This window comes from Microcaecilia unicolor, chromosome 6, assembly GCF_901765095.1.
Source record: "Microcaecilia unicolor chromosome 6, aMicUni1.1, whole genome shotgun sequence".
Taxonomy (NCBI): domain Eukaryota; kingdom Metazoa; phylum Chordata; class Amphibia; order Gymnophiona; family Siphonopidae; genus Microcaecilia; species Microcaecilia unicolor.
In genome coordinates this window covers 83,336,046-83,350,740 of record NC_044036.1, presented here as the reverse complement: position 1 = coordinate 83,350,740, position 14,695 = coordinate 83,336,046, and the positions used below count along the sequence as shown (strand labels likewise).

Here is a 14,695-nt window from a genome sequence, read left to right as displayed (position 1 = left end):
TTGTCATTCTGTGACAGTCGGATGCAGCTCTGATTATCTTCCATTATCTGGATTGGTCTCTGTTCAGCTATTCCAAAATCCAGCAAAAGTTTTTCAATCCACATCAGTTCTCTGCACGCTTCCGATACAGCCACATATTCAGCTTCTGTAGAAGACAAACTCACAATACTTTGTTTATGACTGGCCCATGAAATTTGTACATTTCCATACATAAACACATATCCACTTGTGGATTTATAATCAGAATGATCCCCTGCCCAATCTGAATCACAGTAACATATTAGTTTTGGATTACTATTGGCTGAAATCTTTAATTTACAATCAATGGTACCCTTTAAATACCTTACCATCCTTTTAACTGCAGTCCAATCTGATTTGGTAGGTGAGCTGACCCTTCTGCTCAAAATTCCTACTGCATTTGCTATATCAGCCCTGTATGTGGTAGCTAGATATAAAAGCTTACCTATGGCTGATCTATATTGGATGTTATCTGGTAAAGGTTCTCTTACTGTTTCATCCTTCAGAAAATCAGTGATCATGGGAGTGCTTACAACTTGGGCATCTTGCATACCTAAACTTTCAATAAGCTCATTTATTTTCTGCTTCTGGCTTAGAAGATAAGAACCATCATTTTGTTTCTCAATTTCTATACCAAGATAGTATGACACATTACCAAGTTCTTTTATCTCAACATTGAGGTTTAAACACTTTACAATGTCCTTGTACTCTTGCTCACTTTTGCTTGCAATGAGCAGATCATCAACAAAAGCTAAAATGTATGCATATTGTCCATTTGTGCACCTAGTGTACAAGCATTTATCTGCTTCACCTTGTTTAAATCCTAAATTTGTCAATATTTCATGCAATTTTTCATTCCAACATTTTGCACTTTGCTTTAATCCATAAAGACCTTTGTTTAATTTACACACTAGCTGTCTTTGTTTTGTATTTATGAAACCTGTTGGCTGTTCCATGTACAAGTCTTCAGTTATTTCTCCATGAAGAAACGCTGTTTTCACATCAATGTGTTTGACTTGCATGCCTTTTGAGACTGCAATGCTCAGAAGTGTTCTTATTGTCGTGTGTTTCACTACAGGTGCAAACACTTCATCAAAATCTTTTCCATATTTTTGAAGATATCCCTTTGCCACTAATCTGGCTTTATACCTTTCCACTTTTCCTTGTGCATTCCTTTTTAACTTGAATACCCATTTGCATCCTATAGCTTTCTTGCCAGGAGGTAATTTTGTAAGAATCCAAGTATTATTTTTATCCAATGCATCAATTTCTTCTTGTGCAGCTTTATGCCATTCAGCAGCTTCTTCTGCTGGCATTTTCTCAATCTCATCCCATGTTAAGGGCTCTTGAGCTTCTGCTGACTTTGTTAGGTAAGACAGTCTTGGGGGTGGAACACCTTTGTTTTCCCTGGATGAGCGTCTGACAACAGGTTGGTCTGACCTTTCCGCATCCTCTAAATCTGAGAGTCCTTCTCCAATTGATTCCCCTTCTCCAACTGTACTGTCTTCTTCAATGATCCTTTCTGTGTCTGCTTCCTCTGCCTGTTCCTCGTTAGATACAGGTGAGTTGCTTTCAGACATCTGCCTTGGTATGGCATTTATATACACTGGCATGTCTATTATGGTTCTAGTTTCATATTCTGGATGATAAGGCTCATCTGGGATAATCCAGCCTTTATCAACCCTTTTGTTTTCATCAAAATATGTAACATGTCTTATGCCAACAATGCCAGTTTTCAGATTCAAAATTCTATATCCTTTGTGTCCTGGAGCATAGCCAACTAAAATGCCCCTTTGTGTTGTGGAATCCAGCTTATGCCTTCTTTGCTTTGGTATATGAGCATATGCTGTACTTCCAAATGTTCTTATGTGTGACAGGTTTGGCTTCCTACCATGCCATGTCTCATGTGGTGTGCGCTCAGCACCTTTAGTTGGCATTCTGTTTTGTAGGTACACTGCTGTGAGAATGGCTTCCCCCCATAGTCTTTTAGGGAGATTGCTATCTGACAGCATACATCTGGTCATTTCCACAAGTGACCTAAATTTTCTCTCTGCAACAGAATTTTGCTCTGGTGTATAAGCTACTGTTGTGATATGCTGAATGCCTTCTTGTTCTAGAAATGTGCGCATGCTTTGTGAAATGAACTCACCACCATTGTCGGTCTGAAGAACCTTTGGTTTTCTTTCAAATTTATTGCTCACCATGGCTACGTATTTCTTCAGCATGTCTGTGACTTGACCTTTTTCTTTCAGCAAATAGGCCACACAGTATCTAGAGAAATCATCCAAGAATATTAGCACAAATCTGTTATTTCCCAATGATGGGATATTAAACGGTCCACATAAGTCACTGTGTATTAAGTCCAGTACTTTATTACTCCTATTTCCTGTGTATGCAGGAAATGAGGGTCTCATACCTTTTTGAGTAACACAGTCTATGCATTTCTCCATTTTACCAGCATCTGCACTTATCTGAATGCCGGTGGCCAGTTGCTTACTGTAAAGATCCTGGATCACCTTAGAATCACGATGTCCCAGGCGGCGGCGCCAGATTTCCAGACTACATTTACCATCATTCTTCCTTACTTGCGCCAGATGTGAGGCTTCACCTGAAATGTTCAGCTTATAAACATTATGCATAAAAGCTTCAGCATACACTTCATCATTTTTAGAGATTGTGCACTTACTGTTTTCAAAATGAATCACAAAACCCTTCTTATCTAATGTAGATACACTAAGCATATTGCAAACTGCTTGGGGAATATACAAGACATCACTTACAGGAATTTCTTTAACTTCATTAGACACTTTGCATTTTAAGAATCCAATACCTTTGGCTTGGATCTTAGCAGTCCCTGCGTTTGCAGTTTTAAGAATACCTTCCTCTGGACACATTTCCTGAAAGAAATTCTTACAATTGGTTAAATGGCATGTGCTCCCTGAATCCAAAATCCAAGTACTTTCATTTGAATTATTATTTACCATAGTCAAAGATTTTTCTGCCATTAGAAAGCCCTTGTGTTTATCTTTGTCCTTCATACATTTCCTGGTTTGAAAATTCTTTAGTTCCATTGGCTTAGGTGAGCTAGAGGGAGTGTTTTGTGTTTCCTTACACCATTTAGATACATGTCCCTCCTTTCCACATGAGTAGCAAATCAGCTTGCCCTTGGGTGGAGTTTTCCCATAGCTCCGCCTTCCTCTGTTCTTTGCCAAGAAATTTGTTTCATTTCTCTCTGACTGACTTTGAGAACACATCTCCTCAGAATCATTTATTATGCATTCCTGCCTTAGTTTTGATGTTGCCTGTTCAAAAGATTGCCCTTCAATGGCCTCATTTACAGACCTAAAAACATCAAACTTCTTTGATAGTGAGGTAAAAAGAAATGCTCTTTTCAATGCATCACACATGGGAATTCCAGAAAGTTCTAGCTTTTGAAATGAAGACATAAGATGCATAATGTGATCATTACATTTACTTTTATCCCTTAATTTGGTTTCATTCAACTCTGCTAACCAAATTGGTTGCTGCTTTGCATATGTAGTTGCATACATAGTTCTCAGTTTATATAAAATGTCCTTTGGTGTATCTTTTCCCTCCACTAATATGGCTTGTTTCTCTGAGAGAGCTTCCAAAAGCATGCACTTCACATAATAGTTTGCATTGTCCCATTCAGCCATATTTTCAGCTGTTCTGTCTTGGTCTAAGCATATATTTAATCCTTTTGCTCGAAGGAGACATATGAATCTTAATTCCCACTGCTGATAATTAAACTCATTTAATTTAGGCACCTTGAGAGAGTAGAACAATAGTGAATTTCTTCCCTCAGCCATTTTCTTAGCCTTCTGTCTGCTGTGTGGGGGGAGAGAGAGACAGACTGAATCTTTCCTTTAAAACTTAAGAGAAAAATGTGGCCTTTTTTTTTTTTTTTTTTTGCCTGGTAATATTTCTCTTCTTTTTCAATTCCTGAGCCCCTGGGCCCATAACCCTTTTGTTGGATTATTTGTAGTAAATAATTAGCAGATTTTAGTACACACAGCTTCAGCTTTAGAAATGTTAATTTCTTTCTTCATCTCTCTCTCATTCACCCCTGAATAATTCACTGCTGAGTCACTTTAAAGTTGAAGTAACAAAACATCTGTTTACTCACAGTTTGTAGTTAGATTATAATCAGACAGGCTTATATATACATATTACTATACATTTGTATTATCAGCTCCTTCCATGTGCTTAGATGGTAATGGATGCTCACACCACCATAGATCCTCTCAGGTTAGGAGAGATCATGAGCTCCATGTGCTCCATGTGCTGCATGTGCTGCATCTAACCCCCAACAGGAAGTTGCATAGCTGTGTGACCTCTCTAAGTAATTCACATCAGAGGTCACAGAGTAATCACAGAGAAATAATAGGTGACAGGCAATGCATGTAAAATACAATTACATTCCAACAGTAAGTGTTCCCTGCAGCCTGATAATATCAAAGAAGAGGCCGCAAGACAAAAGTAAAACATGTATTCATAGCGCAGTTGGGAGTACTACCAAGATAAATTGCAAAGTGAGGGCCTGGCCTAGCAGGGACAGCAATGACGGGTACAACCGCACCAGTTTACAGTAGCTTGTGGCATGGTCCGTTATTAGAGGCAGTAAAACCACTGTTCTTTTTAGCATTTGGTATATTTTCAGCAGTCTGCATGCTAAAAGGGTATCCCCAAATTCCAGGCAGATATTACAATGTTAGTGAGTAGTCACCAAATAGCCTGTTGAAAAGAGCTATCATACTGTTCGCCATGAAGAAACTAAAGCCTCATTTGCATGTAATATTCCTTTTGACAGTTTTAATGCATGCATGCTAAAGTCTTTTCAGACTGGCTTAGCATACATGATAAGCCATTTGTAGATAATACGCTCCCTTTAACGCATGCTAGATGGATTTAGCATGTACACTTACCATTTTTGCTTCAGCCCCCAAAATATTTTTTCTGACTATAATGAAAATGTCTTGTGCTGTTACCTTACCTTAGGCCAAGCAGAATCTTAGTCTGGAGAAATGGTTACATCAGCGGTGCATGAAAAGCGCTGGTTCTTTCATTGACATCTAAATTGGGGGTCAAATTAGTATTCATCATTTACAATCTTAAATGTCAATAAAACATCTAATCAAAAATGTAGGAGGCAATATTTAGATGTAAACACAGAACACTAGTCTTCGCACACTCAAAATCACAAAGAACACAGCAAAGGTGACACAAGAATATGGTCTTTAGACAATGTTTTAAAAGTCCAAATGTATTGTGTAGCTCAAAAGACTCAAAGTTCAATTGTGTAGCTCAAAAGACTGAACACGGCCGTGTTTCTGCCTCAGGAGTCTTTGCAGACTTTTAAAAATGTCTATGGAAAAACCATGTGTCTGTCGATATACTACCAAATAGAAACCTTGAGTATGAAACTCGATGCTCAAAAAGCAATGCGACTTTTCACTGCTGATTCTGCAAAACTTTGTTCTCGGAGTATTGAGAAGGCAATTTTTTATTGCTGATCTTGCAAGGCATTGCTTTTTGAGCATCAAGTTTCATACAGAAGGTTTCTATTTGGTTATCAACAGACACATGGTTTTTCCATAGACATTCTTAAAAGTCTGCAAAGACTCCTGAGGCAGGCCAGTTGGCTGAAACACGGCTGTGTCGAGTCTTTTGGGTTACACAATTGATCTGAACTTTTTGAGTCTTTTGAGCTACACAATAAATTTGGACTTTTTAAGCATCATCTAAAGACCATTTTCTTGTGTCACGGAGGCAATAGTTAGCCACATGGTCACCACATAAACATAAGTGGATGATACACAGCAGTTTTTCCATTCAGGCAGGGCTGTGGAATGTGCAGTCCTAAACTTAGGATCTGCTATTTGTGCAGTACTGCCAAATGCATTCACTTATCTGGCTAGCAGCTGAGTATTACTGTTATCTGCACACGAGACAATTCTATAAATGGGCTCATGCAGTTCTGCACGCCTTTCCCACATAAGTACTGTCCTCACTGGCAAACATGCACCACAATGCACTATGCGCAATTTTGTAACGAAGTGCATAAATGCAAGGGGTCATACACATGGATGGAGATGGGCGTGATGCCAAGTGACACACTTAACTTATAGAACACTATCAGTTGCATATGTTGTGTGGCGCATTTAGGCATCAGTCATTCACCTGGCGTAAGTGATCGTGCCTAACGTTTGGTGCACCAAAGAGGGTTAACAGTATTTAAGAACATAGGAATAGACATACTGGGTCAAACCATCTAGCCCAGTATCCTTCCAACAGTGGCCAATCCAGGTCACAGTTAGTCGTAAGCATGCCTAAGTGCCAATATAGAATTGGCATTCATCGTGCCCCAGTATGGCACCTAATTCAAAGTGCCAAGTTATAGAATTACATCCACATCTGTCCCTGACAGGGCTGCTTTTACCAATGGGCAAAAGGGTCAGCTGCTCTGAGCCCTGCATAACAGGGTGCCCATTGCTGTCCATAGGTGAAAGCATGGCCCTCTTTCCCTACCACCATCACTCTCTGCTGTGCCAATCTACAATGGAAATGGTGCAGCTGTGCTCAGGAAGTGTTATCTGGAGGTGGGGTTTCTGTGGCAGTGCTGGACTCAAAGTAGGTTTTCCAAGTGAAGCCAATGACACTCCTGCCTGCCTGATAGCACCAGTCTAAACAAAATATGAAAGCTGCACGAGCCGTGAGGTCTTTGAATGTGCTCAGCCCTACCTCTCTCTACAGCCCCTTCCGGCACTTCCTCTTCAAAGAAGGCAGGTGTATCCCGTCTTGCTGTTGTAACTGGAACTTTGCTGTTTGCTGCCAGGTTGTTTCTTGGATCAGATGTCATCACCAGCACCTCTCCCACCAAGGATCAGCCCAAGTCTCCCCCCAATGGGACCAGCTCTGGAGAGAGCATAGATTCTGTCAGTGTGTCATCCTTAAACTCAACCCAGTCTGAGACTGATGACATCACCACACCCACAGACACGTCTGATGAAGCTCAGAAAAAGGTATGTTCTAAGTTATCCTCATTAAACCTAGATGAATCGCTTAATGCAAGCCTAATGGAAACATAATCTAGAAGCATATTAACATATTGGGCTTATCTTCTGTCATTCAAGAATGATTTCACACTATCAAACCTTCCCCCTTACCCATATCAAATTTATGGGGCTAATATTCAGAATGACATATCTGCTTAAAGTCAATAATTTAACCACTTAACTTTAACTAGAATATTCTGCCCATATCATTTTGAACTGCAGATTATACCAGCCAAATGTTAGCTGGTTAACTTTAGCCAATGGCGTAGCCACGGGTGGGCACAGGCCCACCCACTTTGGACTTAGCCCCACCCAGCAGCAGCACAGCAACGATGTGGCTAGCAGGGATCCAGTTGAAGACTCCTGGCATCTCTCCCTCCTTGAGATTGAAGGGTAACTTAACTCCATTTCTCCGACCTGCCCCCCCCCCAGTACCTTTAAATCCTTTAGTTCTTCAATAGCATTGTGCAGCAACACATTACCCCTCCTTGCGCTGACCTGAGCTATCCCTCTGACACAACATCCTGTTCACGAGACCAGGAATTTGCATTAGAGGGAAGGTTTGGAGCCGGTGCGAAGAAGGGGAATGAGTTTCTCTTCGCTGCTGGTGAAGACCTAAAGGATTTAAAGGTATGGGGGGTGGGTGTTGGTGGAGTGGAGTTAAGTGACCCCCTAATCACCTGGGGGTGGAGTAATGCTGGGCAAGAGGCGGGGTGAGCAGTGAGGCAGGTTGTTGTGCCCATCCACTTTGGGCTTTAGCCCACTAAAAATTTGGGTGTCTGGCTGTGCCCCTGACTTTAGCACAGCAGTTTTTTCACCCAGACTTAACTATGTGTGTGTGTGGAGGGGGGGGGGGGGGGGGGAATTTCTATAATTGCATGCCTATAATTAGGCACCCAGAGGGCAGCTGGTAGGAGCTTATTCAATAAAGGAAAATAGGTGCCTACTTTCCCATATAGAATACTAGTGTAACCTGATATGTTATATGTACGCCCTTAGGCGCAAGCACCTAGGCCAGTCATAGAGCTGGCGTATGTCTGTGTGCCTGGTTGCGAGAGATACCTTATTCTATCATTTACATGCATAGTTGTGTGCCCCACCCACATTCTACCTAGACTTCGCTCATGTGTACGCCTACCTGGAAACTAGTTTTCTAGGATTCGCGTGTGGGTACAGAATAGTGCATTTATACACATATATGCCAGTATTCTACTCATTTATGTCGATAATCAGTACATAAATGTTAACACCTACCCCTGTAGTGCTCAGTATCAGCACTGCCCAGTTAAAGGTTATTTCCCTTTTTCTGCAGGTGAGAATTTCAGAAGGTAAAATTTGCCTAGGTAACTCTATAGCACTGCTTCCTAAACCTGCTAATAAGCCTGCAGTGAAACTGCCTTTAGGATGCATTTTCAAGTTCAAAGAATGGCACAGCAAAACTGCTGAGCACAAACTCGTTGCTACTTTGTGGTGCATTGCCACACAGTCTTATTTCAAGATATACGAGAAGTGGGGAACCATGCAGAAACCCTTCCATTGACACCTATGTTCTCATCTGCTTCCCTTTCCAGTCCTTTACCGCCTAACTCTGCTCTGTTTTCTGTTTTGCGTCTGTGCACATGAATGTGGTACTTTTTGTTACAGCTGTTGGACTGCTCCTCCTCTTGCTCTTCGCTGCACTCCATAGACACTTCTTCCTCAGGGGTGTCATCGTTAACCAATGCCACATCACTTCTTCCATCCTTGAACTGCAATCCAAAGAACCACAAGCGCTCCATTTCTGTCACATCTATTTCTTCTGCCATATTGTCGCCCGCTTACAATCAGCAGACAGATGGCACCTGCATAATCCGGGTCAGCGTGGAGGACAGCAATGGCAACCTGTACAAAAGCATTTTGGTAGGTGATTCCTTACCATATAGGGACATAGTTATCAACATAGGATACCATTTATTTTTAGGGCTGCATGTTAATCGCAAATAACGCAATAATTAATGCGTTAATTATTAATCATGATTTAAAAATTTAATCATGATTAATAATTAACCTCCTTCTATCTCCTACCCACACACATGCTGGCATGGTCGGTCCAGCATCTCTCCCTCCCCTCATGCTGTCTCTCCCCTTCCCTTCCTTCCCAACCCAACCCAGCTTACCTTTGCAGGAAGTCTTCGCCCTGCAGCACCAGTGGCAGCCATATGGAAAGGCTACCTGCGGCCTGCACTGGACCTAGGTTTATTGATGTTAGGATGTTTTTGAGTGTTGTGTGTTTCTCCAGGTGGTGAGTTGCTTCCTCATTAGGATGGCTGGGTAGGAGGGTGGCAAGTATGATAGGAGTCTGTTGAGGGAGGGGGTGGGGGACTTAGGGGAGGGGGATCAGTTGCATGGAGGCTTTAAGAGTGGGGTGGAGGGATTGAGTTGAGATGGGTCAGGAGGGCTTGAGCTTCTCAAGGTGGGAATGTTAGTGGCGTTCAATGATCCTGGTAAAAGGAATATTGTGTTTGCAGACCTTCGACGGCTTCAGTGGGATATAGTACTATTACAGGAAACTCACTTGCATCATCAAGACTATCATCTATTGCAGCATAGGAATTATGGGGTTACTGCGATTCATGGACCTCCTGGGGAACAGCAAGTGGGAGGATTGACGATTTTAGTGCATAACAGATGCCCTTTTCTGCCTGGTGAGGTCTGCAAAGATACGGAAGGGAGGTGTATAGTCTTAAGGGGTTTCCTGGGCAGGAGGGCGGTTATAATTGAATTTTTACGCATTTAGTCAACAGCAGGAACATTTTTTTTGAGGCCTCGTTCAGTCACTATTGAACTTTATATCAGGGGATCCTATTTTAGGTTGGGATTTTAATATTGTCCCTGATCCTGTTTTGGATCATTCCAAAGGGGGGAGAAGAATACTGTAGACATCACAGGTGAGCCTTGCTAGCTTTGATTAAAGGCTTAGATCTTTTGGATATATGACACTTGCGCCATTCCCATCAGAACAATTATACTTTGTAGTCTTGTCCTAGAGATTTGTACATAGATTGGGTATATAATAAACAGGACCTCAAATGGCAGACTCAACTTAAGCGTATGTGTTTGGCAGCTGCCAAATGTGAGATTGCTGCTCATTGGAAGCAAGCAGTTGGTCCTAGTTTGCACGATTGGTTACTGAGTCTAAAGATGATTGTCAAGTTTGAGCAATTGACTGAGACAACAGGGTAAATTTGAAACTCAGTGGGGAATGGACTCATTTAAGTGCTATTATTGTTGCTGGGGAGTGGGGGGTGGGGGGGTTCAGGACTGAGTGTCCATTGAAGGAACAACTATGGACACTTTTTCTGACTGAGCATATTAGGTTGGGTAGAGTAATTTGGAGGTTGGCGGGGTGGGGGGGGTTCAGGGTGGGGAAGGGGTGGTTATATGTTATGTTGTGGTTTTCAGTTTTTTGCCTTGTATATTTTTTTTCAATAAAAATTGATTGAAACAACAACAAAAAAATAATTACCCCCATAATGTGGTAGCACACGTTCGTAATAAGAGAATAATCAGAACCTGAGCTAGAACATATCCAAAACATACTGATTCCTATAGTGGCGAGCACCTTAGTGTCATCCAGTGTATTTGGATGTTCACAAAATGATAAGGGGAAAATGCTAAAGGAAATGAACTGGATTTCCTAGGGATATTTCCTACCAATGCATAAATGATATATGAAAACACTATTAAACTTGGAAAAAATGTACAATAATAGTACAAATAAATCTCTCTCAGTAGCAAACACAATTTTATACCTTAAAAAAATGTTGCTTTGCAGTTGACCAGCCAAGACAAGACACCAGCTGTGATCCAGAGAGGCATGTTAAAGCACAACCTGGAATCTGACCCAGTTGAGGACTATGAATTGGTTCAGGTCATCTCGGAGGACAGAGGTAAGCAATGGCTTCATGTCCTCTTCATGCTTGTGCACTTTATACCGGCACATGCAAGAAGAATGCATTTATCACTGCTCAAAAGCAATATTTCAACTGGTGGTAGTGGACTGCATGTGACATCCACTGGGAATTTCACAAGAGCCTGTGGGATTGCGGAAGAATTATTAGGCTCCTACTCTCACACTGTTTCAAAAAGAAGTTAGGAGGGAGGTGTGGGTGATTGGTTGAGTCGGTGAGCTGCAAGCCAGGACCATTCATGACTCTGAAGCTCAAATCCTAATTTTCTCGCCTTGGTTTCCTGTGTTGATTTGGTCAAACCAGTTTATATTCCTGTGTGTTAGCTGGTCCCACTTTACCGGCCCCCTTTTACAGTTCATCACTTACTAAAATTGACAGCCAAGCGTGTGTCTGAAGTACTGGTTGCTTGGACAAAAGGTGCCACATTACAGTTCAATTGTATTCTTGGATACTTCAATCCAAGTTGTGGAGGGTCCTCATAGGTATTAAGACATCAGGGTGTGTGAAGGGTATGGATGAACTGAAATACAGAGATCATATTATTATAGTCCAGGGCTCTTTTGGAATATTATGTATTATTAGGACACCCCAGCAAGATTTATTTTAAGACAATTTGACTACATTCACCTAGGCATTTAGACTTATACGGTCTGTGCCCGGAAAATGACAGATACAAATCAAGGTAAGGTATACACAAAAAGTAGCACATATGAGTTTATCTTGTTGGGCAGACTGGATGGACCGTGCAGGTCTTTTTCTGCCGTCATCTACTATGTTACTATGTTACTTATGAAGGAGAGCCACAGACTGGCCTCTGACATTTACAGTTAATTCAAAGTACTCCAATTTGGGGGTTGAGGGGTCTGAGGAAGCAGATCATGTTACACCAATATTGAACAGAGTGATGCGGTAGCCGTGTTAGTCCACTTAAAAGTAATAAATAGAAATAAAACAAAACATACATAGAGGGGCATAATCGAACGCGTACGCCCATCTCCATGGGCGTCTATGTCCGAAAACGGGTACGTGAAGAAGCAGGACAGACCGTATTTTTGAAAAAAATGGGCGTCCGTCTTTTGTTTCAAAAATACGGTTTAGATGGACCAAATGCCCATAGATTTGGTCCTTTCTGAGCTGGGCGGTTTGTTTTTTTTGCGATAATGGAAAATAAAAATGCCCAGCTCAGAAACATCCTAATCCAAGCCATTTGGTCGTGGAAGGGACAAATGTACAACACTGCCATAGCTCTTAGGGGTGAAGGGGGCAACTACATATGGGTACAGTGGGTTTCAGAGGCCTCCCATTTACCACCACAAGTGGTACAGGTGGGGGGGGGGGGGGGGGGGGATGGGCCTGGGTCTGCCTGCCTGAAGTTCACTGCGGTACCCACTAAAAGTGCTCCAGGGACAGGACTTGTTGCTGGGGTATAACCTTGGCACAGCAGTTCACACCTGAAGACTAATCTCGCTGAAAACGTCCTTTATTTGAATAAACACGTTTACTCACAGTTAACTGCAGATCACAGGTTGTGCCCCACCAGCAACGAATCTCACTAGTACTGAGATTAGCAGTAGGTCCCAGCTGGCAGAATGGTGTACAATGCCCTCTTTCAGCAACATTCAAGGTAAAAACTAAGTGCTGTAACGTGGCTAACACATGACCGGGATCTAAAACTGGCTTACAAAAATGGCCAGTACCTCATGGACTACTGGAAACAAAACAGGGCACACTCTGACCCAGTAAGCAGAGGGAAAAGCACCATGGGAGTAGAGCCTACCAACTACCAACATCGTGAGCATTTAACACAAGCTAGTGGAATCACGGAGCCCAATACCCTACACCCACCACAATGCATTGCTGATGTGACTCTGCAGTGCCCTTAACAGAAAAGGTGTCACACTCGCCCGAGACCCACATCAGAACCAGGGAAAGGCTGTCAGAGGATAGAACACATTCTGCTGTCATGGAGGTGGGTACGGAATTTGAGGCTGGCATACAGGCTGGCAAAAAAAGTTTGTAAAGTGGGTTTCTTTTGGTGGGAGGGGGTTAGTGACCACTGGGGGAGTCAGGGCAGGTGATCCCCGATTCCCTCCAGTGGTCATCTGGTCAGTTGGGGCACTTTTTTGGGACTTGTTTGTGAAAAAAAAGGGTCCAAAAAAAGTGACCCAAAATCGCGGTAAAAACGCCTTTTTTTTCGATTATTACCTAAAGACGCCCATCTCTGCTCGGCCGATAACCACGCCCCAGTCCTGCCTTCACCACGCCTCTGACACGCCCCCATCAACTTTATTCGTTCCCGCGACGGAGTGCAGTTGAAGATGCCCAAAATTGGCTTTCGATTATACTGATTTGGGCACCTGCAAGAGAAAGACGTCCATCTCCCGATTTAGGCTAGAATATAGGCGTTTTTCTCTTTCGATTATAAGGTGAATAGAATACTAAAAGGAAACTTTAAGACAATCCAGGAACGTAAGACCTTTGAAGTCAAAATGATTAAATATTTTGACACCCACCACACAGGACTTAACAAAGATCTGGGTTTTCTATCCCATTATAAAATTGTACTGCTTTGTCACCCTCTCATCTACCATCCATCTCCCCCTGTGTCTCACTAAACCCACTCCACCCCCTTCCTGTGTAACTGTCATTGGAATGCTTTGGTGTTTCACTTATATATACTGTTATCTATCAACATTTGCTTATTTCTAATCTGAAGAAGAAGGGTTACCTTCGAAAGCTAATCAAAAAATGTATTAAGCTAGACCAATATTGAAGAAATTACATTGGTTGCCAATTAGGTGTAGGATTCCATATAAAATAGTGAGCTGGACTTTAAGGCCAGGAATATATGAGGCCTGAATTATTTGCAAGAGAAAGTTTGTGATTATAGGCTAAGCAGGGTTTTATGATTTTAGGATAAAGATGATTTTTAAAATTTAGCTCATGCCCTTTCAATAACTCAAGGCGAGTTATTTTCAGGTACAGTAGGTATTTTCTGTCTCCAGAAGGCTCACAAACTACATTTGTGGTAAAGGAGGGTTAATTGATTTGTCCAAGATCACAAGGAGCATCAGTGGGATTTGAACTCTGGTTTCCCAGCCTTCTACTCTCATCATTAGGCATAGTACCTTGATAAAGCGTCCTCAGTTGTAGTGCAATGTAGTGGAACAGTTTGCCAAGGGATTTAGAGAGCAAATCTGATCTTGGAAACTGTAAGAAGTGATTGAAAATGTGGATATTTCGATTATCCTTTAGTTAAAGATAAGACTGGATTATAATCTTAAATTGACTTATATTGATTTTATTATACTGTTATATACGTTATGTTGTAAATTCATGGCAGCTTTTCCTGATGTAAATACTCTCCGGTTATCTGTACAACAGATTTCATATCCATCAGTTCCCAAGCTCCCATGCTCACTGTATGCTAAGCAGCCAGGCAGGCAGTTATATAGCTGCTAATGTTCAACACTTTCTGGGCCAAAGGGTGGATCACAAGAGTTGAAATGTAGCATTATGAGACACCTAGAGGGAAGTATAAAACATGTTACCAAGGGGCTCTGAGGTGGTTTAGACTAGTGGTTCTAAAAATCTCAACTTATTCCTTAGGACATCCCCAGCCAGTAGGGTTTCTGGGTATGTACAATAAAT

The 14,695-nt window shown here is 41.8% G+C and overlaps 1 protein-coding gene across 1 annotated transcript in view; it reads left to right on the top strand.

Annotated features, from left to right (window-relative positions):
* RGL1 (ral guanine nucleotide dissociation stimulator like 1) overlaps nt 1-14,695 on the top strand; it is a 259,243-nt gene that overhangs the window by 240,104 nt on the left and 4,444 nt on the right. The window contains exons 15-17 of the mRNA XM_030205352.1: nt 6,875-7,061; nt 8,739-8,993; nt 10,909-11,023. Coding sequence (XP_030061212.1) covers nt 6,875-7,061; nt 8,739-8,993; nt 10,909-11,023 — 557 coding nt within the window. The remainder of the gene's footprint in view (nt 1-6,874; nt 7,062-8,738; nt 8,994-10,908; nt 11,024-14,695) is intronic.